Genomic DNA, 21,629 nt, shown 5'->3' with positions numbered 1-21,629 from the left:
GGTGTAAGTGAAATAAGGCAAAATTTTAGCTTCAGGTTGCGTAAAAACTGTTACTGCAACAGTGCAACAGCTATTTTCCTTTATCAAATTGTAATATAAAGGCAAGAATAGAGGAGCAAAAAAACCACACAGGTCTATCAGCATTCTTGAAGATTGAAATAGGGAATTGGGAAAAGAAATTGATGCATGTTTCATGGCAAGTTGCACCACAAGAGGGCCGTCATACAATTCTCCAACATCTTTTACCAACAAGAATCGATATTGTGGTTGCAATAGGAAGGCGACAACAAGGATTTTGGAAAGTGAAAGAAATCCAAACAAGCTATATTTTTGCTGCTCTAGATGCAATTATTTTCAGTGGTATGAAGGCAATGAAGCTGATGAGATTTCTAGCCAACGCCGATGAGTCAATTCTACAATCAATAATGGAAGATGTGTGTAGAATGAAAGGCTAGAGCTACCAAATATATGGTTCACCATGTTACTAATGATAAATCTTATTCTCCTAACTATATATGTTTTCATTCTCATTGTTCAACATTCTAATTGTTCAAACAATTGGATAGGCCTATGCAATGTAGGATTATCCTAACTCTATGTGTAGGACAAAAATGCAGTAGCAGGGTGTAATCAGTTAGATTCTAATGCCCAAGAATGTTAAGTGACTCATTATGTGAAGAACTGCATACCTATGGCCTATCAATGTTTATAGGTGGTAATGAAGTAATGCATATATGTTTCCTCACATATCTATCATATATCAATTTAATGAGCCAAAAAGCAGTACATACAATATGACCATTACAGAAGCAATAAAAAGATCAATTTTGTTGTCCAATAGCACAAACCAACCTCTTTGTTCAATTAGCTAATAGAAAACAAAGTGCAAACCCAAATGCCACAAATAATCAGATAAGAGCCAACTATAGGAGAAGAATACTATTAAGGATAACCTTGTTATTATAGCCTTGTTTTCAAAATATCAAAGATATATTACATAGTCTAATAAGCAACAATCCATGACAAAAGCAAATGACCACTTAAATGATGGATAGGATTGCAGATATTTACTAAACATTATAGCAATGTTAGGCCACATTGCAATCCAATTTAGTCTATAACACCATCTACAACTAATTGTTTAGATAGTGAAAATTGCAATGTCAACAAGCCACATAGTTGGGTGTATTTGCATGCACAAAAGATACAAGTGGTGCAAGAAATTTACAGCAATATCATAGTCCAGCACTAAGGCAAAAGCATTACTATTAGATTCAAAAAGCCAAAACCTGAATTTACCATATATTTACTACTACTTTCCTCTATTAATAGGAAAAGGAAACAACACTACTTAGAACCTCAAACTAAAGCTACTACTTATGCTCTGAAAGGCCACAACTATAGCAGTGTTAATGTTCACGAAAGTTTCAAATTGTAAGCCTCCAATGGGAATAGCTCTAAAACCTATCACAGCTTAATTTTCTGATGGACATGGTACATTTGCACGCCTTTTCCATTGTTATTCAATGCAGTAGTCATATTTTTCTTTACAAGTCTTCCTCTCTGAAATGAATAGTCAAACCATTTAGATGTTATGCATATTGTAAAACACTCAAATTTTAGAATCAAAGCTGTGCTTACCTTTTTTGTTGCACCACTTGAACTAGCCTCTACATTGACTTGTATATTCAGTGAAGTTGGTTGACTAGGAGGACTACGATTACTTCCTTGACTTGATACAACAATTGGCACACTTCCTTGTGCAAGCTCTTATTGAAACATGTCATAGACAAATTGCTTAACATTCAGATGAGGCATGCAAAGATTTAAACATATTGAATGGCAGTTGCAACATTTATTACCCAAACTCTAGCTCCTGATAAGCCTGTGTTAGCTGTGCCTCTGCTTGGTTTTTCCTCTTCTAGTAGCAGTCTGCAATGAAGGTTAGTGTCTTATTTATCATTTATACATGTCAAAGTGCATATTATATTAATATGTTATGCATGATTCCGATATGTAGAGTTGCTAGAATTTGCAATCACATGCCCTCCTTTGCATGTCCTTTTGTTATGACCAAATTGCAGACACTTAGAACATTTAAGAGTAGTTGATCTCCTTGTTAAAGAGTGAAGAGCAGCTTCATTAGGGCACCTTCTTCGATTTCTTCTTGGTCTACTTGGTGCCCTTTTAATGATTGGTGGCTCAACTGTTGCAGGCGTAACTTCTTCAATTGGAGGCCAATTTTTCTCATGAGGAATAGGCATGATCATTGATGAGTATGCGTTCTTGTACTTCTCAAAGCCAAATGCTGCATCACAGTAGTTGTTTAGGTTATCCCTCCTATACATTATTCCCAGTGTAGCATGCTTGCGTGGCATTCCAGTGATTTGAAAGGCCCCACAATCACATGTTCTCTTTTGTAGTTTAACTGTGTATATCCTGTCCAGATTAGACACTTCAAAGATGAACTCATTAGCCATCATCAATTGACATTTTCGAGCTTTTTCAGCAATGTCTTTTAGCTTCTTCAGCACCTTTGGGGTAACATTTGTAGACAATGTGCAAGCTCCTTCATACCTCTTGTGAAGTTTCTCATTACCTTGCTCCTCAACCCATCAATAAGTGTCAATATAGGTGCTCCTCTGAGCTTTCCGACCCAAGAATTAAATGATTCAGTGAAGTTGTTTGTGACATGGTCAAGTTGACTTTGGAATCTAGTTCAAGTACCTCCAAGCTTTAATGTTCAGGTCTTTAATCCTCTCCATGGCCTCATTGTGCCCCATTACATCAAAACTTTTTGCTGCTTGCCAAAAATAGGTTCTGAGAAGTAAACCAGGGAACTGAATCTTGAAATTATTATGTGTGCCAGCAACAATATCTTGCTTCTTTAGATGGTACTTATTCTTCATAAGCAATGTTTAATCTCTGCCAACAAAGACATCAATGAGTTATTACATGCTGTTTATTAATGTAAGCAATGAAGCAAAGGCAGAATATGATGGAAAAAATACTCAATGTACCTTCTGCCTATCGCTTATGAAAGTCAATGGGATATCATTGCCAAAAGGTCCAAAATGCTCATGAAAGTACAAGAAAAACCAGCTCCAACTGTCTTTGTTCTCACATTCAACAACTGCATAAACAATTGAAAGGATGCTGTTGTTTCCATCTAATGTCACAGCTATCAAGAGAACACCACCAAACATTCCTTTCAGATGATAACCATCAAAGCTTACAAAAGGCCTACAACCAACCAAGAAGCCATCTTTTTGTGCCTTGAAACTGATGAACATTCTAAGAAACCTTGGTTCCATTAATAAATTAGGCCTATCATAGTGGATTTTCACAATAGTCTCAGGGTTGTTTTGCCTAACTAACTCAGCATATTTTGACAGCTTGCTATAGGATTTTGCATGTGATCCTTGAACAATCTCTAAAGCTCTCTTATTAGCTCTATATACTTGGTTCTTACTTGGTTCAACACCAAATTTCAGCATCTCAGAAATTACTCCCTTAGTTGTGATATTAGGATGCTCTCTCAACACATCAACTAATTTCATTGTAATCCAGCCAGAGGTTGCTTCATAATTCTTTTTATTCATTACACGTGTGCTCAGGATTGTAAGATTTCACCATGAATGTGATAGAGTCAGCAATTGGAGATGCATGTATTCTCCAATTGTAGCCTTGTGCACCACATTTGGCAATCACTCTGGTTATTTCATTCTTCAATCTCACTAATGGAAAGCCTTTTTGTATGACGTAATCTTTTAGAGCAGCCCTAAAGGCATCAACATCAATAAAAAGCATCCCCTTCTGAAATTCAATTTCATCTCTAGGATTATAAGTCCACATTTTGGACTTCATTACAGCTTTCATATAATCTAGTTCTTCATTAGATTCAGTATCGACCACAACACCTCCATCTTCATTTTCTTTGAAATCTGAAAAGTCTGCATCACTATTGTCTTCAAAAGAAAGTGAAGCATCATCATCACCTTGAATGTCATATGACTCATTCTTCAAATCATATGTCTAAGAGTCATCAGAACCTGAAACGTAGTCCCCATATTCATCCCTATTGGCTAACCATGTCATTCAAATGTACCACTGCATTATCTTGTATTCCTAAGTTCTCGTGGTCAGCCCCATGATTATTTCCTTCTATGTTAACTTCTGGAGGGGCAACTATGTCTATGTCCAACAAGTGAAAGTTAATAACAAGGTCATTTTCATGTGGTTTGAACATTTCCAACACTGACTTATCATCAATGACGTCCAAGAACCCAAACCTTTAGGGATTACACACCGTATATGCAGTAGCATGTTTAGATTTCTAGGAAACTGATTTTATACCTTTTCATCAACATCATTAAGCAGTTCAATATAAGATTATTTATCAGGGTCAACATTAGGAATTTTGCATTTTCTCCCCATATTATGGATAACAATATCATGTGCGACGATAAATCTCATCTTATATTTAATGTAAATATTTAGATTTTGTGAAATGCAAGCATATACAATAAGCCACGCATATTATAAACAAGTACTGCATTGACTTTAGCACATAAACATAACATTATAGAGATTACATATACAACAGTAAACATAACTTTGTCTGATATTTTTCTGGAGTTTTTAGACAAATAACATCCCAGTAACCAAACTACTAATAGCATACATCATCTTAAGCAAAAGACTAACATTTGGACCAGTCTGCAATCAGGAAGCTTACTCCTATTGATAACACAAATTACACCAGCTACCTGATTTTCCAACTGGAAGATGGGTCTATACAACAAGCAAATGTTTGAACAACCTCACGGGTTGATCATGCATGATATAAAGGGATTCAATCACTATGTGCAAGATTTTAGTGTTCCTAGTTCTTATCCCTGATCTCTTTGTTTGAACAAAGAGCAAGAAGCAATAAATGAAGTTTCAACTCCAAGACCTTTGCACTTCCCTTTTGATGTGTCATTCTTATGACTCTAAAATTTCCCGCTCGTATGATTGTACAGTACCAGAAATTGATGCCAATCACCAATTTCTTGTGACTTTTACACACTTTGCTTCATAGTTTTTTTTCCATTATTCCAATTCATTTTATCATGATAATTTGCAAGGTAATTTCATCATTTAACTCTGATTGATGGAGACGTTTTGTCCACTCAATTTGACAAGGGAGTTAAGTGCTAATTTTGAAATAACAGGAGTGCAGGGTGAGATTAGACCTAACCTCATGGAAGGTTTCTGAAATTATCCCATATATATATATATATATATATATATATATATATATATATATTTCAAGGGCTAAATTTTACCATGAGTCGAGTTCACAAGGAAATGTGTTATTAGCCCTTTAGTTTTTGATAGGTTTTCATTAGCCTCGTTTAAAGAGCGTTAAACGGTCATCCCTCAAAGCTTGTAAGACTTTTAAGCAGCCTATGTCTACTGTTTTAAATTAGATTTTAGGGGCTAAATCGATTGAAAACGAATATTACCCCCTTTATACACAAGATCAGTATTAGAGAGCGTTAAGATTGATCCTCTACAAGGCGCGTAGTCTAGAAGAGGTGCTCATGACAAACCGAACCCAGGCTTTTAGATCTTCAAATGAGCATCATAAACAACATACTAAGCACAAGCTATACACATCAGAAGATCTCTAATGTCATCTTTCAATCAAAACAGTTGCTGCCATGATTTACTACAGTTTTTAGCAAGGAATTAAAAAGCAAATAGTTAGTGTAAATCTGCAGCAAGTTAGTCATCCACATTCTGTTTCAGAAATCCGCAAACTGAACTTGTTTAGCGTGTAATTGGCATCTCCAGCTTTGAAGATTGCAGCCACATTTTGATTAACTGCAAAGTCAATTTCATAAATCTCTAGGTGAATCTGCAGCAGCAATTAGCATCCTTCACCTGTAATCAACATTTTCAACGTGAATCAAGGATGGCAACTGGCTAATTTTGACTCAGCACAGAAACAAATCAACATATCTGTGACACATCAAATAATAATTAAGATTTCAGAATGATATCGTGAATGAATTACCTGAGTGAGATCCTAAGGCCTATTCTCTCATGACAAATACTACTAACTTTATCGATGCTAATATCTTGACATAAATAGAACATTTCTCTTATTTCTTATTTTATTTTTTTCCATCAATCAACTGCAAATAAATTACACAAGTTCAGATACTTGCACGCATTGGCACGTTTATCACCATTACGAGTCTCTACAGATGAAGATGACTTCAGAATCCTTGACTCTTCAAAAGCAAGTCTCTTGTAAAGCAGCTTCTCGTGATTCACAAAGTCAATATATAGATCCCTTAGTTGCATTGCTGTCTTGTATGCTTCAGTTCCTGAAGGGACCACTTGTAATTCTTTTATCAACCTTTCCTTCTTGAACTCATCCTACAAGGCAAAACTCTTCTTCACAATAAATCTATTTCTTCACAAAGGAAATTTTCCAGTGCTGAATCAAAGCATGGTGAATAGTACTCTGGTAATAGGGGAAGTTGCACAAATACAGTAAGAACACTATTCAGCACATGCTGAATTTGGCACTTATCGGGTCTCCTTTTCATACATCCAATTTATAAAACACACCACACACACAGAAACATGCACCAAGATGAATAGAGGCTGGTTCAGATAATTCTACTCAAAGCTAATGAAAAGAATTAGAATGTGTTTGATAGAAATTGTAAAGCTTCGTTTTTAAGTCTCATTTCTTTTCTTTGTTTTTAAGAGATGCAGCAAACTTTGATGCATGTCAGATACGGTCGACTGCCACATGATCTATAGGTTTATGCAGTTTGTGGGAAAGTTTCCACTTGGGCATCCAAAATAAGTTTTGAGGATGAGGAGAACACTGTACAGCAATCGACCACTTTCAATTTTGGGTCTACTCAGGGAATTCTCCTTCACTCTGATTAATTCCTTTCCCAAGGCTGAATTTCTGCTTCTATTGTATACAAGAGTAACATTTTCATGTTAATGATTCTGGGACCTAAGAAAACCTTTATTTCCTCTATATCCATTGATTGTCAAAATCGTAGCTTCAGGATCAGTTTCCTACTGGATGTTGGGCATTACTTTGGATACAGACCATTTAAAACTAGTCAGTCGTGAAAAATTTGACGGTAGGAAAAAACAGCAGAAAGAGCAATGAAAGAGCAAAGCAAGAAAGTAAGAGCAAGAGTGGATTTCTGTAATTCTCTTATAGCAATCAAAGTAAACAACATTATCCAATCTGCTCTGACATCTAGACAACTATTACCACCCAAATTTTCCCTAGAACCATGACTTGGCCACTTCTGGGGAACGGACAAATTCAATGGCTAAGGAAACATAATGGTTAAGGATGCTATAGGTCTAGGAAAGGGGAAGTACCGGTTGCTGTTTTATATGGACGTACAAATCAAAATTTGACTCCAAAAGAAATCGTATTCTGCTTTCTGACCTAATTCAGCTTTCGATACCCTAAGACACACAACATTTCACAAATAATCTTTACACAATAAAAATGAGAATAGAAGACGAGTATCCTACCAATGGACAAAAGAAGACATGTTGAACTACCAAGAGCAACTCCCTTTGCACAAATAGCAGGAATGTTCTTTAAGAGTTTAACCCCTAATGATCCAAACATTTAACCTCAAGCAGAATTAAACCATTCCTGAATTTTTCCTATACCCATAATCTCAAAGAAGACCTCCAAATAGGAAATTCTATCAACTCTTTTGCAAAAGTTCCACTAAAATACTTATCACAATGGAAAAGGAAAATTCAATAAACATGCAATATTGTCTCAGAAAGCAATGATTCAGAGATGCTGATAGGAACCAAGCAATATCAAACAAGATCTGGTGGTAGAAGATACAAAAGTTCGTAAGGCAAGTCAGACCAGAAGGTTGAGTTGGTTACATCACAATGTCTTAAAGTGATATGGGATAAAGCCGTCACCAAGTCGAATAAAGAAGTAATCTTAGCTCTAGCTTGTTGAATATATCTAGATACATTAGCTTAATTTATAGTAATTAGATAGCCTAATTATGATAGCTTGATTTTGGGGGTGATTGATTGATTTCAATCTCATCTCATCTGCTCCCTCTTTCACTCACCATTCCTGACAGTGTATTTAATAAGAATGGGTTTCCACCAAACATGCCGTCGATCATCAAAAACCATCATCGCCCTACTAATGCTTCAAGCTGATAAAAATTCAAAATTTAAGTCATTCACTCTATAATGAGATAGTTTATTAGTTCCTAAGTTCCTCTCATGGAGGTGAATTATATGTTTTAACAATATAGGTGAGATCTACTTGTTTACTGTGTGAATTGTTTACCATGAAGGTTGTTACTTGAAAAATACATGAACCCTGTACTGTCTGAAATCATCTGATCACTGCATGAAGTTTGGGCAATTTTTTTTTTGGTGTTGGGGGGGGCTAGCAAGGGGCCAAGAAGAATGGAAGAATATGTCCTTCAAATAAAAAGACAGGATAAAGTTTTTCATGAGTCATCTTACATCACGAGAGTACCAAGTAATACAGCCTCAGAATTCTGTTTTCTCACAGATAGGCATATTTGTAACTGTAGACATATCAGGGTCTTGTGCCTCTACCCTGCTGAGAAAATATGTGCTGCATTCTTCGGAAACCATACATATACAGAAAAACCACATACAAATGGGAAGGTCCTCAGAATAGGACATAAGTACAGTGTTATAAAGTTACAACAGCCCTTTTCTAATCACAATCAAGCTCCCACGAGAGGGACACCTCAGTGGAGGAAACCATCTCCTCTTTCGTAGGTAGCATTACTACCACAGGCATCACAATGTCGGACCAATTTTTCAATCAATTTCTGTTGAAACTGTATTTGCTTATATTATTTATTACATAATACGTAAACATGTGAGGAGACCTGAGTACACTAGAAGCTTACAGAAAGAGCCTTGGATGACCATTAAAAAGATGAATAGTGTAGGAAGACCTTTATGGCCTCACAAGCCAAGAGATATCTTGCTATTTCCCAATACACTATGGAGGAGAGAACAGGATGACAGAAGTTATATCTTCGTCAGTTTTTGGTGGTGTCTTACCTCAAAGTCATTCTAGCTATACCACACTACCATGATTCTCCAACATGTCATTCTCCTAAATACTCTTCAGAATTATCTCATTGCTTCTTAGATTAACAGTTCAAAATGCCTTCTAACTCTGATTTTTCAAAGAGCAAATATACAACTGATGACAGGTGAATTGTTACGTACTTTCGATTGTCTTTTCCTTCCAAATTTCAAAATGTAAATCGGTAGCAATCATACCTGGGATTCATCAGGCAAGCTGCCTAGAGTTGCTTGAAATGCTCCACTCAACACCATCTTTCCTATAACCCATGGCCTGGAAAAAGATAATGGCTTTGCCATTCAATACACTAGTGCAGGAATCACATACTCAGCCAGTGAAATGTATGTACAAACCAACAACAGGATATCCACAATATATTTATAAACCACAAAATGTCACATGACTCTGTACCCCCTAGTTATATCCTTTACAATCTTTCCTAGCAAAGTCAACGGAACCTAATGGTATTCATGCCAAGTTTATTAAGGGACAGGACCCACAAGCATCTAATTTCAACCTTTCTGAAATTTCTATTTCAAGCTGTCTTTTTTAGGCTTCTCTAGCATTCTGTGCAACCTGCCCTCCATAAGCAGCATAAATCTTGTTAAGTCATCCAATAGCCCGAATAAGGAAAAGAAGAATGAACAGATTGGAATTTGAAGCATAGTACACACACAAGTTAATTCATTTAAGTACAGGCTTAGCCAGATAATAATCGTCTAGCCTGTCAGTTGGCAAATACTCATGTCTTAAGCTTCAGTTTTTAGAAAGCGATATCTGAATTTTCTCAAATGCTGCTGAAAGGCATGAATATTCTTTCCTGAGGTCTTATCCAAAAGACTGCAAATCAACCACATTTTCTTTCAAACTTAAACCCATTGAGTTCTACTTTGAAACAGCAAAAACTTATCCACAAAAGATAACGTCTCATGTACAACACATGTCCTAACCTAATACATACCAACATGATTAAGATATTTAGTTTGAGGTAATGTCCACAAATTGCCAAATAGGACGAGGGTAGCTGTTGCTTTCGGACTTTGGGGCTAAATTAATCATGAAAATCACAGCTCTGTTTGTTTAGGATTTTCTTCAGAAACATGTTTTAGGAACACTTCAAACACGTTTACAACCACATTTTCTTTGTCTCGCACAAACATTTATCAGTAAAGATGCTACATTACAAATTTTCTGAAAACATCCAAAAACAACAATCCAAACAGAGCCGACATAATACTTTCTGCCGTTTAGCTTTATTTCCAGAAAAGTTTTAGTAATTACCTTCTTACTTTTGAGAAACTGCAAGCAAAACAAATTACCATGGTGTAAGGTACCATTATGCATGTACATAAAATTGGCCCTAAATCTTGTGTCCAACCCACTTACCTTTTGAAGGTAGATGACTTGTAACATAAAAGTTAATAGAAACAGGAATAATACATTGTAAGACACAAGTCTCTATCCGAATATCTGACTGCATAAAGAAGCCAAAACAAATCTATGTATGTATGGAACCAGACTAATATCAATCATAAGAATCTAAATGAATATGGAAAAGAACAGAATGATGGAAACATTTCCAGTGTTGAAAGAAAAGAAGAAACCAGTTTTCAATTAAAGCTTTGAGCAGACAATATGCACTATACCTTCCCCTAGCAGAAACAATCAAGTGGTTAGGATTGATTAAAAACTCATAAATCTGATCAAGACTCTTTTTGGAAGTTGAAGCAATAGCTCCACTAGCAGAAGGCACTGATAATCGACTTGGAAACAGGTATGCTTGAGGTGAAACAGAGGTATTTTCATGAATGAATCGCCTAATTGATGATGCTGATAGATCATTCTCCAAATTGTCAATCAATATGTAATGGAGACGACCAGATTCAGCAGTGTCATATCCTCCCTTATCTTCATCAACATCGGCACCGAGGCTGACTCTTTCTGATGCCCAAACATAAAAGAGTAAATAAACTTCAAATAGGTAAACATTATTATCTGATTCAAGTTAAACACACCTTCATCTTTCGCTCTATTGCCACAGAAACTCTCAACCGCATCATCATCCTACAACCCAAGTAAACTTGTCAGCGAACGCTTCAAGCTCCTATGCAGACACACAGTTTGCATGAAAGCATAGCAAGCTACTTGCCTGCGATCTGCTTTTGGCTGAAGACTTCACACTGGAAGACAAGCAAATGACTTCTTTATGTTTTGATGGACCTCCAACTGTTGAAGTAGAGACTATGCAGGATTTGGAGCAAGCTATTTGCACATTCTGCTTTGCAAATTTTGCAAAGGAAACTATACTAAGGTCAGCTGGAGCAGCAACTTGGATGGTGCATATGTTTGCAATATTAACAATTGTCAATTTGCCAGATCTTGGACCATGCAGCCAGCATAGAATAAAAGTGCACCGACATTCATCTTCTCCATCTCTTAGTACATGTCCTTGATGGCGAACCTTACAAATCAAAAGCAAACAACAATAAGTAGAATGAATAACCTAAAGCAAAATAAAATTATTTTCTGAGCAGTTATATAATTGTTTCACTTTCTTTGAAGTTTAAAATGACATGTTATGCAGTGCACATATCAAATAAAATAAACTAAGTCTATTTGCCATTTCCAACTTAAAAGAAAAAAGTCTATTTGCCATTTCCAAATACTTTTCATTTGACCTTTATAGATCGGGTGTCAAGTGGTCTTTATAAGCAAAGTAAAAGAAAGAATAGGTGGAGGAGCTAGAGAAGAATTTGTGACAGAAAAAACGGAAGGCAATTATTTATATTCCTGTTACTATCAGGCTCCTTTTACTAAGTCTGACAAATCCATAGAACAGCATAATTCTCCAGACCTTACCATCTCTGAGACATGATAATTTCTTCATTCTCAGAATTCAATCTGCAACAAACTGTACTAAATAAAGGCCCAAATACCGTGACAAATATTGAAGGAATTCACTAAAGGTCTTTTACATACAAAGCAACTAGACTTTTGAAGCGATATACAAAGCTCTGAACCTTATATTTATTCACTACAGAAAGAGATTTCCTAGTTTTAAACTATCCACGGGATACACACACATCCGGACACATAAATGACCTCCTCATTGTCCGAGCCATTTAATTTTATGCCAGAAAAAACATATTTCCTGAAAAACAACCTATGTTCAGCTATAAGAATAATAGCATTACTCCAAAGATGCTCTCATCTCAAATCCTTCACTTCCTCCTGCACCAACTGCATGATTGGGACACACTAGAAGCAAGCTCTAGAGTACACAGAGCAAAGAAGAAATTTACTATTGGAACTTCACTTTCCTTGGATTACTTCCTTAGTAGCACGGAAATCAGGGAATTTCCAAATCCACCAGTTCACTTTAAAAGGGAAAAAATTCCACACAGCAATCTGCCTTTGACAAACACATTTGGATGCTGAATACGAGCTTTCGAAAAAAGAAAATGATACCTCCTCCATCCTGAAAAGATTGATGCTTTTCGGGACTTCAACTTTTTGTACAGTGATTTCATTGCCCATAATGAGCTTTTGTTCCAGGTTTATCCTTATCTCAACAAAAAAATGCACTAATAGAAAGTATTGCAGGCCCATATAAGCCAGCAAATAGAAGTTCACATTCATTGGAGGGAGTTAGAAGCACGGGTAGGCCACATGTTAAGTTGTTGACTTTTCACTCTCCTTATCTCCTTTGCCAAATTCAAATTACTTTAGTCGCCTCATTCATTATTTCCAATCAATCAAGTAAGTTGTAGACTTGCCAAATGACGAAATGAATGTGACAAATATTTTGGGACAGATCCGAAAAGAAAGTATGATAGTATCACTGGGATGGAGGGAAATATTTAACAGGTCACCAAATGTGAGGAAAATATGTTGAGCCAAAATAAACAAAGGATTTTTTTTTCCTTTTTTTTTTAATTTTTAATTTTTTGTCTTGCAGGGTTGCAGGAAAGTGAGTTACCTGGAGGCCTTAAGAAAGCCTAAGATGATATGCTAGTAACCCCCTTGAAGTCCTGTAAAAAATGATATCAGAAGCATTCCTAGGGTGATTTGTTAAAAAAAAAAAGAAGCGCGCCGCGTCACAAAAGAAAATTACGTCCAAGATTGCCTCTGATCAATTTCTATTACATTCCATATAACACTGGTTAATCCTAACTTGCCATTTTCTTTGCACAGTAGATGTACAGTCAACCTCTAATTCTAACTTATCAATCTGCAAATCCCAAGCCAAGATGAACCCTAGTCTTACGGCCCTGGACCAGTAGCCAAAATTTCCTGCATATACCATCCTTGTCCACAATCATCTACGAATAATCCATCCATGGCCACAGATTTACGATGATGACACTACCATCCATGTGCAAGTTAAACCAACCTGGCAATGGAGTATTGGAGATAACCATCTGAACAGCTGCTATCCCCTCCCAATAGATGTTCCACAGATGAAAAGAAGTCCATGGATCTTCTTTACCCTAAAACAACTATGAAGAAAGTAGCTTAGGTAGAAATAACACCAATCCTCTGCCAAAGAACTCCTAAAGTAGCAACAAATAAAATATTCCAGGGGCAGTTGAAACTGAAAAAGTGGATTAGACACTAGCAGCAGTACCTTATGTCCAGCGGGAGCACTTGCCCCACTAACACGAGAAAAATGTGCATTATGGACATAATGATTTGGAAAAACATTTATTTTGCCCCACTAATTTGTAAAAAAATCTATGCATATATGAAGTATTCATTGTAGTAACCAGATATCAGCATCATCCACTACATTAACTACTACAATCCTAAATTTATTCCCCAAAAAATTACTGTTCTTTTGATAAGTTGAAGGTTATTGGGTTCTTGTGCTTTCTTAGGTTACTTATTGAAACTAATGTACTATACTATTTCAGAGCAATCTTTAAATATACAGAGCAGTATTTTTCCAAAAGTCCCATTGTCAAGTGATATCGATAAATAGCACATCGTATGCGCTTGTTAAACAAGTATGATGCTTTACTTGCTATGTAAACAGAATTACTACAAACAACCACATAGAAAATTGAAATGAATTTGCTGTTACTTGTGCTCCCAATTAAAAATAATCCTGGGTCTGCCTAACAGACCTACAGTTTCATCAATAAGGTCTTGCTTCAGAAAGTCATAATTTATGGATCTGAAGAAAGTAGCATAAGCGAGACTACAAGCATATCTAAGACCACACAATGCTTGAACAACCAGTGTCTTGCAGAGCACGCAAGGAAGTCTCTGCTGCACAACCACGTGTTTAGCAAATATCAGACTTGGTCCCATCTTTCCTTTCTAAAAGCACCATTCAAAATCCTTCCCAAACCATTTTAGTCCATTTTTCAAATAATTCTGTATTTAGCCCATAGACTACAATCAGCCAATGAGGACATTTCAACTTCCAAGCTTTTTAAACCAAAAGATCATCATTTTCTCAAACATTCTCAGCACTTTTTTAAGAATGTGTTTTACCAGTCCAAGAGAACTTAGTATTACAATCAATAACATTGGCCAAAGGACATTTCAGGTCCAAGGATCAAATCAGAACAGTGTTATTTTCCCATTCAAAAGCTACACAATCCAACCGTAACCATGATTGACATTCTGAAAACTACAAGCAAAGCCTTTCCAAGTATAATTAATCAATAATTTTGCTCAAGCATTAAAAAAAATCAGCCCAAATAGCTTATTTCCCTTGACTAAAGTTCAATCCATTTTCAGCCATAATGGCAGAGTTTATCTCCCTCAAGGTTTTGATGCCAAGATCCTCTTTGACCTTGGTTCTCGTAACCATGTCCCAATTGACAAGGTGGATGATGTGATTAGTGTTATTAATCTAATTGAAGCCCATCAAAACTATCACACTTTTCAAGGAAAATTTACAGAATATAAATGGAAGGGCAGAAGTAACAAAATTGACAAAAGTCAACCTTTTAGCCTTAGTTTCCAGCCCTGCATTCTACATTTGCACTCACTCCGCTATGCAATTATTAGTCTGGGCATTAACTTTCCATGTATTATGGGAACCCTAAGATACTTTCCAAAGTCATTGGTTACATTTTGTTTTACACTAGCACATAATTCTGCTAGCCACAATTCTGAGAGGCTTAGATTTCGCACTGGAGGGGAGGGGGAAGGGGGGCAAAACAGACACAGTGAAGTTAATGCTTGTAAAATTAGAAAACAAAATGATATCATCTGCAAAACAAATGTGAGACGTGCACCATTTTGAGAAGACTTACAAGGTGCCAATCCTTTCATTGTACCAGATGATTATTATATGTAAACAACACAATTTTAGGGACAAAAAGTACTGCCCTCCCTGTCTAAGGTTTAAAGAAAGCGATTATCGCAACTTTCCAAAAGATAGCAAGAGCAGAACACTCCACAATGCCATTACAGTGTTTACCAATGCTGTAGAGAGCCCGAATACAATATGGTATTGTCTAAGAGAAGCCCAATTAAACTTAAATATTTAAGTCATTTTATGCATCAATTTTCCTAAACATATTGCATCTTCAGCATGCCTCGTAGAGACAAAACTAATTTGCAGTGGACCAATACAGCTCAGCAAAGACTTAATTCTGTTTATGATAACTTTCACGAGCAATTTGTAGACCGCGTTGAAAAGAGGTATGTCATAAATTTTCTGACTTTCTCATGAGAATCCAACTTGGGGATTAGAAGTCAAAAACCTGCTCTCATAGTCTCCTCAAGGATATTACAAATCAAGTTATATTTCATTGATCAATTTATGCGACTATCAATATAAAACTATAAGCATGAAAACCTTTAACATGTCCCAATCCTGCTACCATTCCCCAGTAGCAATTCCCAAAACTGAAATTTCATTCTATTTTCTTTCTAAAGAATTTAGCATTTTCATCTCCAAAGGACACCCAATTTACTCTATTTCTTTAAAACCAAGAAAATGTTAGTCTTAAAAGGAGCATCTTATCAAGTTCTTTAACCAAATGCTTTTCAAGATTGACCAATGTAAACGAAGAAAAAAGGGAGAGAAAAATACTCTTCTTCATCTCATTCTTGGACTACACAATATACAAATATATATACACAAGTGGATACCATAATCATATGATACTATAATCATACTATTACCTAATTAATATATGATACTATAATCACATGATACTATAATCATATGATACTATAATCAATCAAATCTAATCTTTCCTAATATTTACAATATCAAATCTTTCCATAATATCAGATTATATATCTTCAACACTCCCCCTCAAGATGGAGCATAGATGTTAATCATGCCCATCTTGCCATAAATGTAATAAATTCTCGGACCATTTAGAGGCTTAGTGAAGATATCAGCTAACTGTTCTCCAGTTCTCACATGACTGGTGCAAAAATAATTTTGTATCTTCCCTTAGCCAAACCGTCTTCTCTTCCCCATCAACGGGTGGGTCATCAGTGAGATGATCATCTCTATCGATGCTGCGCAGAAATATCCGAATAGTTTTACTCCAATCCAATCCAAAAATTTTTTTTCACTCAATTTGTGTTCAGTAATTTTTTGATGTTGTAGGAATAACATCAGAAATTGCTGGTTTCATCTCTCTACTACTACCTTTCATATCTGCCATTATAATTCACACAAGAAAGACCTAAAAGTGACTCAATAGGGTCACGACCTAAAAGTGACTCGATAGGGTCACGTCAAAAGACAAACTGATAACAGAGATTCACACAAAACCCAAAAGTGACTCAATAGGGTCACGACCTAAAAGTGACTCAATAGGGTCACGTCAAAAGACAAACTGATAACAGAGATTCACACAAGAAAAATCCAAAAGTGACTCAATAGAGTCACGACCTAAAAGTGACTCAATAGGGTCACGTCAAAAGACATGCTAATAACAGAGCTTGAAGCTCTGATACCATGTAAACGAAGACAAAAGGGAGAGAAAAATACTCTTCTTCATCTCATTCTTGGACTACACAATATACAAATATATATACACAAGTGGATACCATAATCATATGATACTATAATCATACTATTACCTAATTAATATATGATACTATAATCACATGATATTATAATCATATGATACTATAATCAATCAAATCTAATCTTTCCTAATATTTACAATATCAAATCTTTCCATAATATCAGATTACATATCTTCAACAACCAAAAACATGGACTTCAGTTCTTACATTTGCCTCTTGCTAAGGAAAAGCTTACAAAGCAACATACCAAAACAACTCACTCAGACACGCATAAAAGGCACATATAACAATGGTTGAAACTGAAGAAAGTGGCACAATCAAGTATAGAAGCTTATCTAGACCGCATAATGCTCGAATAATCACATTCAGTCAAATCTAGATAAGTACAATCAGACTTGGCCATATGTCTTTCCTTTCTAAGAGCACAATTAAGAATCTTTCAATAAGCCATTTTCTGTCGAGTCTAGATAACTACAATCAGTCAATAAGGACATTCCAACTTCCCAATTTTTTTCAAAGAATCACCATTTTCTTGAACAATAACAGCACTTTATAACATGATGTCTCTGATAAATTCTTAATGTCTGTAACATTCAGTCCTTTATTGCCTTTAACAGTCCAATTGAACTCAAACAGTATCATCATCAACGAGCCCAGCCAAAAGGACATTGCAGATCAATGAAACAGAAAGGTATGTTCCCACAATTCACAAGCTACAAAACAACTGCATGAATGTCTGACATTCTGGAACATGAAGCATTTCCAAGTATAAGAATCAGTTTCCAACTCAGCATCTAAACTTAAGCCCCTTAACCAATTTGAAAGAAAAACATCAGCTCATAAAACTTGTTTCCCTTGAGTAAGGTCCCATCCAATCTCAACCAGCATGGCCACGTGGTTTTGATGCCAAGAGCTCCTTCAAGCTTGGTTCAAGTAACTATATCCCAATTGGAAAGGTGAATAGTTTGACTAGTATTGTTACCACAAAGATATTATCATTGAAGCCTGTCAATTTTATCAGGACTGTTTCATAGTAACCAAGTTGTTCACCAATATAAATGGAAGAACAGAAGTAACAAAATAAACCTGCCAATGGTACATAGATATTTAAGTTTCCAGCCCTGCATCTCAGATTTGTACTTTCTCCCCTATACAATTACAAGCCTGGGCACTAATTATCCCAAGAATCAAGGGAAGCCCAGAATACCAAAGATTTTAGTTATTTTCTCTTTTAGAATCATTCTTATTCTAGGTAAAGAAAAATTTTTGACTTGCTGTGGCTAATCTTTTTTGTCCAGTATGCGGACTAAGCTCATGAATAACCTTCTTCAACTTTTATGCACCTTGAGTTGTAGCTCTAGAAAATAAAATAAGATCATCCCAAAACAAAAAAATGAAGTAAGTGATGCATGTGGACAATTTTGAGTCCCTACCATTCAATGTAAAAGACAGATGGACACGGTTAACAAGGATTGCCCTGCCTAACTTCCTGTCCTAGTTTTAAAGAAAGGTGTCAATGCACCATTCCAAATGATGGCAAGATAAGTAGCCTCCATGCTGTCATTAGCGTATGTAGGGAGTAGGAAACGCATTAGAACAGGACAATGTCTACAAGACCCCCAATTTTACATACTTAAGCCTTTTCTGAGTCGATTGTCATAAACATGCCCCCATCACTAGCATGATCTTAGGCATGAAACTACTTCGCTGAGGACCAATTAAGTGAATCGGCAAGGATTTAATTCTATGAACAGCAACCTCCACCAGCAATTTGTAAACCACGTTGCACAGAGGTAAAGGCCTGAAATGTCCAACTTTCTGAGGAAAATCCAACTTGGATAAGAACTCAAAAGACTTCTATCCTTTCTTCAGGAACATTACCAATCAAATGTTCATCAATCAATTTATGGCATTATCTATGGAAAACTAAAACATCAAAACCTTTAAGATGCCCTGATTCTGTCACCATTCCCCATAGAGCAATTCTCATAGCAGAAATTTTGTTCCTTTTTCCTTCTACTAAGTTTAGCATTTTTCGTCTCCCGATGACATCCATTTTACTCTAAAGTTCAAAAGCCCAAAAAAAATGGTTAATCTTAAAAGAAGAATCTTATCAAATTGTTCAAACATCTTTAAAAAGGAACCAAAAAAGGATATACTTTAATTCTTACCTAAAGATGCCAATTATTCTAGAAAAGTTTACAAATAATGCACCAATAACAACTTAAGGCACTTGTAATTATACCTTACACAGCATAAAGGAGCCTTCCTCCACTAGACACTAAACCGATAAAACTATACATATCTCTGTGAAGATATAAAATTACTAGGAACTGTTATTGGGACTCCCTTAACTGTTTAGCAGTGTAAATTAGACAAACATTAACACTTCTACAGTCAGTCCATTTATATATGAAGTTGTAATTAAAATAAAAAAGGCGTTCCATTAATAACCATGGAAATTTCAATAACAATTCCCACAAGTCAATCCTGAAAGAAAATTAGTAAAAAGTGCTTTTGGATGTGCAAGTCGACATAGCAAGATTTACGATTACACGCCTAAATTACACCTAACTTAACATATGAATATACCCTCTTTTGTTGCACCCGCCGTTTAGACACTTTCCCAATTTAGTTTCACTTTTGCTAAAAAACATTTGCCAAACCCTTATTAGTTACCAATTGTTGTTCAGAGTACTCTACATATACCAAACAAAAAATTTGCCGAACTTTTATTAGTAACCAATTGTTGTTCAGGGAATTCTACATACACCAAACAATGTATTAAAAAACTAAAAAATACACCAAACAATGCTTGGAAATTCTAGTAAGAGATGCTCTTTATAATTTAAACAACACCAAATCTCGTCACCTTTTATACTAATTAAGAATTTCAGTGGGGCCATTTTCACTAATTTTCTATAACACAGCCACAATCAGAATCTATAGTGCACTTACATCGTCCACAACAGCGTCGTAATATCGGAGATCATCGAGTCCAAAGCTAAGCGCCGCACAAACCTTCTTGCCTTTAACAAGCTGGTAGCAATCTCTGTCCTGGAGCTGCTCCGACACCGACCGGAACCTCTTCACGAACTCCTCGACTGCAGCCTGGTTTTCAAATTCGTCGGCTCTAAATTTCAGGTCAGAAGCCTCTGAAAACCCTTCCAATTTTACCACTAAACTTTTCTCGTCATTGTCCAAGATCACCCTCGCACTGTACCAGGCGTCATCGTCTTTGGATCGGTATTCTATGTCATAATCCCCGGTCGTATTATGGCCCTCATGCATCACATCCGCCATGGAAATAGTAATAGTACTATAGCAAGAGAGTAAGCTAAAAATGTGAGTCTGAAGAAGGTAAGGGTTCACGGAGGAGGCATCTCCGGGGACGGGAAAAAGAGTTCCAGAAGTTTCCGGCGACACTGGACTGAGAGGATTTTAAGTTTGAAAACAATTTTTCGGTTTTGATTGTCTCAGGCAGGTGTACAACCGACGTAAATGGTGGTAGACTGGTAGTATTTGCTTGTACGGTCCTCCATAAGCTACTGCATTTTGACGAGTTGTCACAAGACTTTAAAAACACACATCCGACGGACGATCAATTGACATGTATTGAACTTGTACCGGTCTCTACAGAGAACCGATTGCTTTCATGCCAACTCCTCAGTTTATGAAATATTTATTTTTATTTTTACCTCTTTTTGGTTAATTTTTCTAATCCTATGACTATGACTAGAGATGTCCGTGTGAGGATCTGAAAAATTATTTTAAATTTTCTCTATTTTTGAAAATTAATTTATATTTTTTTTAATTTTATTTTACTTATTTATTTGCTAGTCTTAATTTGACAATAATTTTAAATGATAGGTTAAGATTTTTATCATTTCCCTTTTTATATTTTGGTACATGTTAAGTTTCGTAGAGTATTATGGTAGTTTGACCGATTTGTAAGATGTGTGCATTATTTGGTGGAAGAAACAAGTGTAGTACTAGAGAGATTATGTAATTAAAAGTGTTAAGAGTTTATTAGAAAAACACAAGATAGACATATCAAGAGGCAAAGAGATAGGCATTAACCATGCCTTGACAAGTGTCGCGCATCCATGAAATCTTGACCAAGACTTGGACCAAGAGAAAACTTTGTTTATCTTCCAAAATTAACTCAAAACCTTCACTTTTCTCTTCTTTGTGGCCAAACTTAAGGGAGAGAGAGAAGGGAGAAAACTTTCAAATTTTATCTTGATTTCCTAGCTAGATATGTGAAGAATCCAAAGATCAACCTTAATCCACTCCGATAAATCTTGAGTTAAGTTTGGAGGTGAGCCTTTAGTGGAGTAACTTGAGGAAAAAAGCCCTTGTTTTGTATTTTTTGTTGGAGGTTTGAAGGTATGAAACTAAGGAACTTGCTTCTCTTTCAATTCTTGCAATTTATTTGCATATGACTTGAATATGGGAA

At 35.9% G+C, this 21,629-nt stretch overlaps 2 protein-coding genes across 4 annotated transcripts; both read right to left on the bottom strand.

Annotated features, from left to right (window-relative positions):
• Positions 1–1,467: 1,467 nt before the first annotated feature.
• On the bottom strand, positions 1,468–3,560 carry LOC113743868 (uncharacterized). The gene is made up of 7 exons (XM_027271954.2): positions 3,021–3,560; positions 2,728–2,903; positions 2,600–2,642; positions 2,047–2,534; positions 1,863–1,932; positions 1,642–1,767; positions 1,468–1,563 (listed from the first exon to the last, which is right to left on the bottom strand). The coding sequence occupies exons 1-7, from the start codon at positions 3,558–3,560 to the stop codon at positions 1,468–1,470; spliced, it is 1,539 nt and encodes a 512-aa protein (XP_027127755.2).
• Positions 3,561–5,861: 2,301 nt separating this feature from the next.
• LOC140006481 (uncharacterized) lies at positions 5,862–20,697 on the bottom strand. 3 transcript variants are annotated; one of them, XR_011814120.1, is made up of 7 exons: positions 20,129–20,697; positions 11,307–11,618; positions 11,173–11,221; positions 10,804–11,098; positions 9,355–9,430; positions 6,065–6,432; positions 5,862–5,931 (listed from the first exon to the last, which is right to left on the bottom strand). XR_011814120.1 is itself a non-coding variant. In XM_072048436.1 (7 exons), the coding sequence occupies exons 1-7, from the start codon at positions 20,471–20,473 to the stop codon at positions 5,918–5,920; spliced, it is 1,305 nt and encodes a 434-aa protein (XP_071904537.1). In that variant the 5' UTR covers positions 20,474–20,697; the 3' UTR covers positions 5,862–5,917. The 3 variants fall into 3 exon arrangements, 2 of the variants coding, with proteins under 2 accessions (XP_071904537.1, XP_071904538.1); XM_072048436.1 differs by having other exon boundaries at positions 6,219–6,432; XM_072048437.1 differs by having other exon boundaries at positions 6,240–6,432.
• Between the last annotated feature and the right edge of the window lie 932 nt (positions 20,698–21,629).

This window comes from Coffea arabica, chromosome 5e, assembly GCF_036785885.1.
Source record: "Coffea arabica cultivar ET-39 chromosome 5e, Coffea Arabica ET-39 HiFi, whole genome shotgun sequence".
NCBI classification, from domain to species: domain Eukaryota; kingdom Viridiplantae; phylum Streptophyta; class Magnoliopsida; order Gentianales; family Rubiaceae; genus Coffea; species Coffea arabica.
Note: the sequence above shows the minus strand (reverse complement) of the source record. Positions and strands in the feature narration are given on the sequence as shown.

What these genes read in the sequence shown, in the direction of transcription:
- LOC113743868 (XM_027271954.2), bottom strand. Translation starts at nt 3,560, where the DNA reads ATGAAATTAGTTGATGTGTTGAGAGAGCATCCTAATATCACAACTAAG. An exon ending in TTGATGGGTTGAGGAGCAAG is followed by an intron (nt 2,535 to 2,599) that starts GTAATGAGAAAC and finishes GTTACCCCAAAG; the next exon opens with GTGCTGAAGAAGCTAAAAGA. An exon ending in TATCAGGAGCTAGAGTTTGG is followed by an intron (nt 1,768 to 1,862) that starts GTAATAAATGTT and finishes TTTCAATAAGAG; the next exon opens with CTTGCACAAGGAAGTGTGCC.
- LOC140006481 (XM_072048436.1), bottom strand. Translation starts at nt 20,473, where the DNA reads ATGGCGGATGTGATGCATGAGGGCCATAATACGACCGGGGATTATGAC. An exon ending in CAATAGAGCGAAAGATGAAG is followed by an intron (nt 11,099 to 11,172) that starts GTGTGTTTAACT and finishes TTTGGGCATCAG; the next exon opens with AAAGAGTCAGCCTCGGTGCC. An exon ending in GCTTGCCTGATGAATCCCAG is followed by an intron (nt 6,433 to 9,354) that starts GTATGATTGCTA and finishes TTTGCCTTGTAG; the next exon opens with GATGAGTTCAAGAAGGAAAG.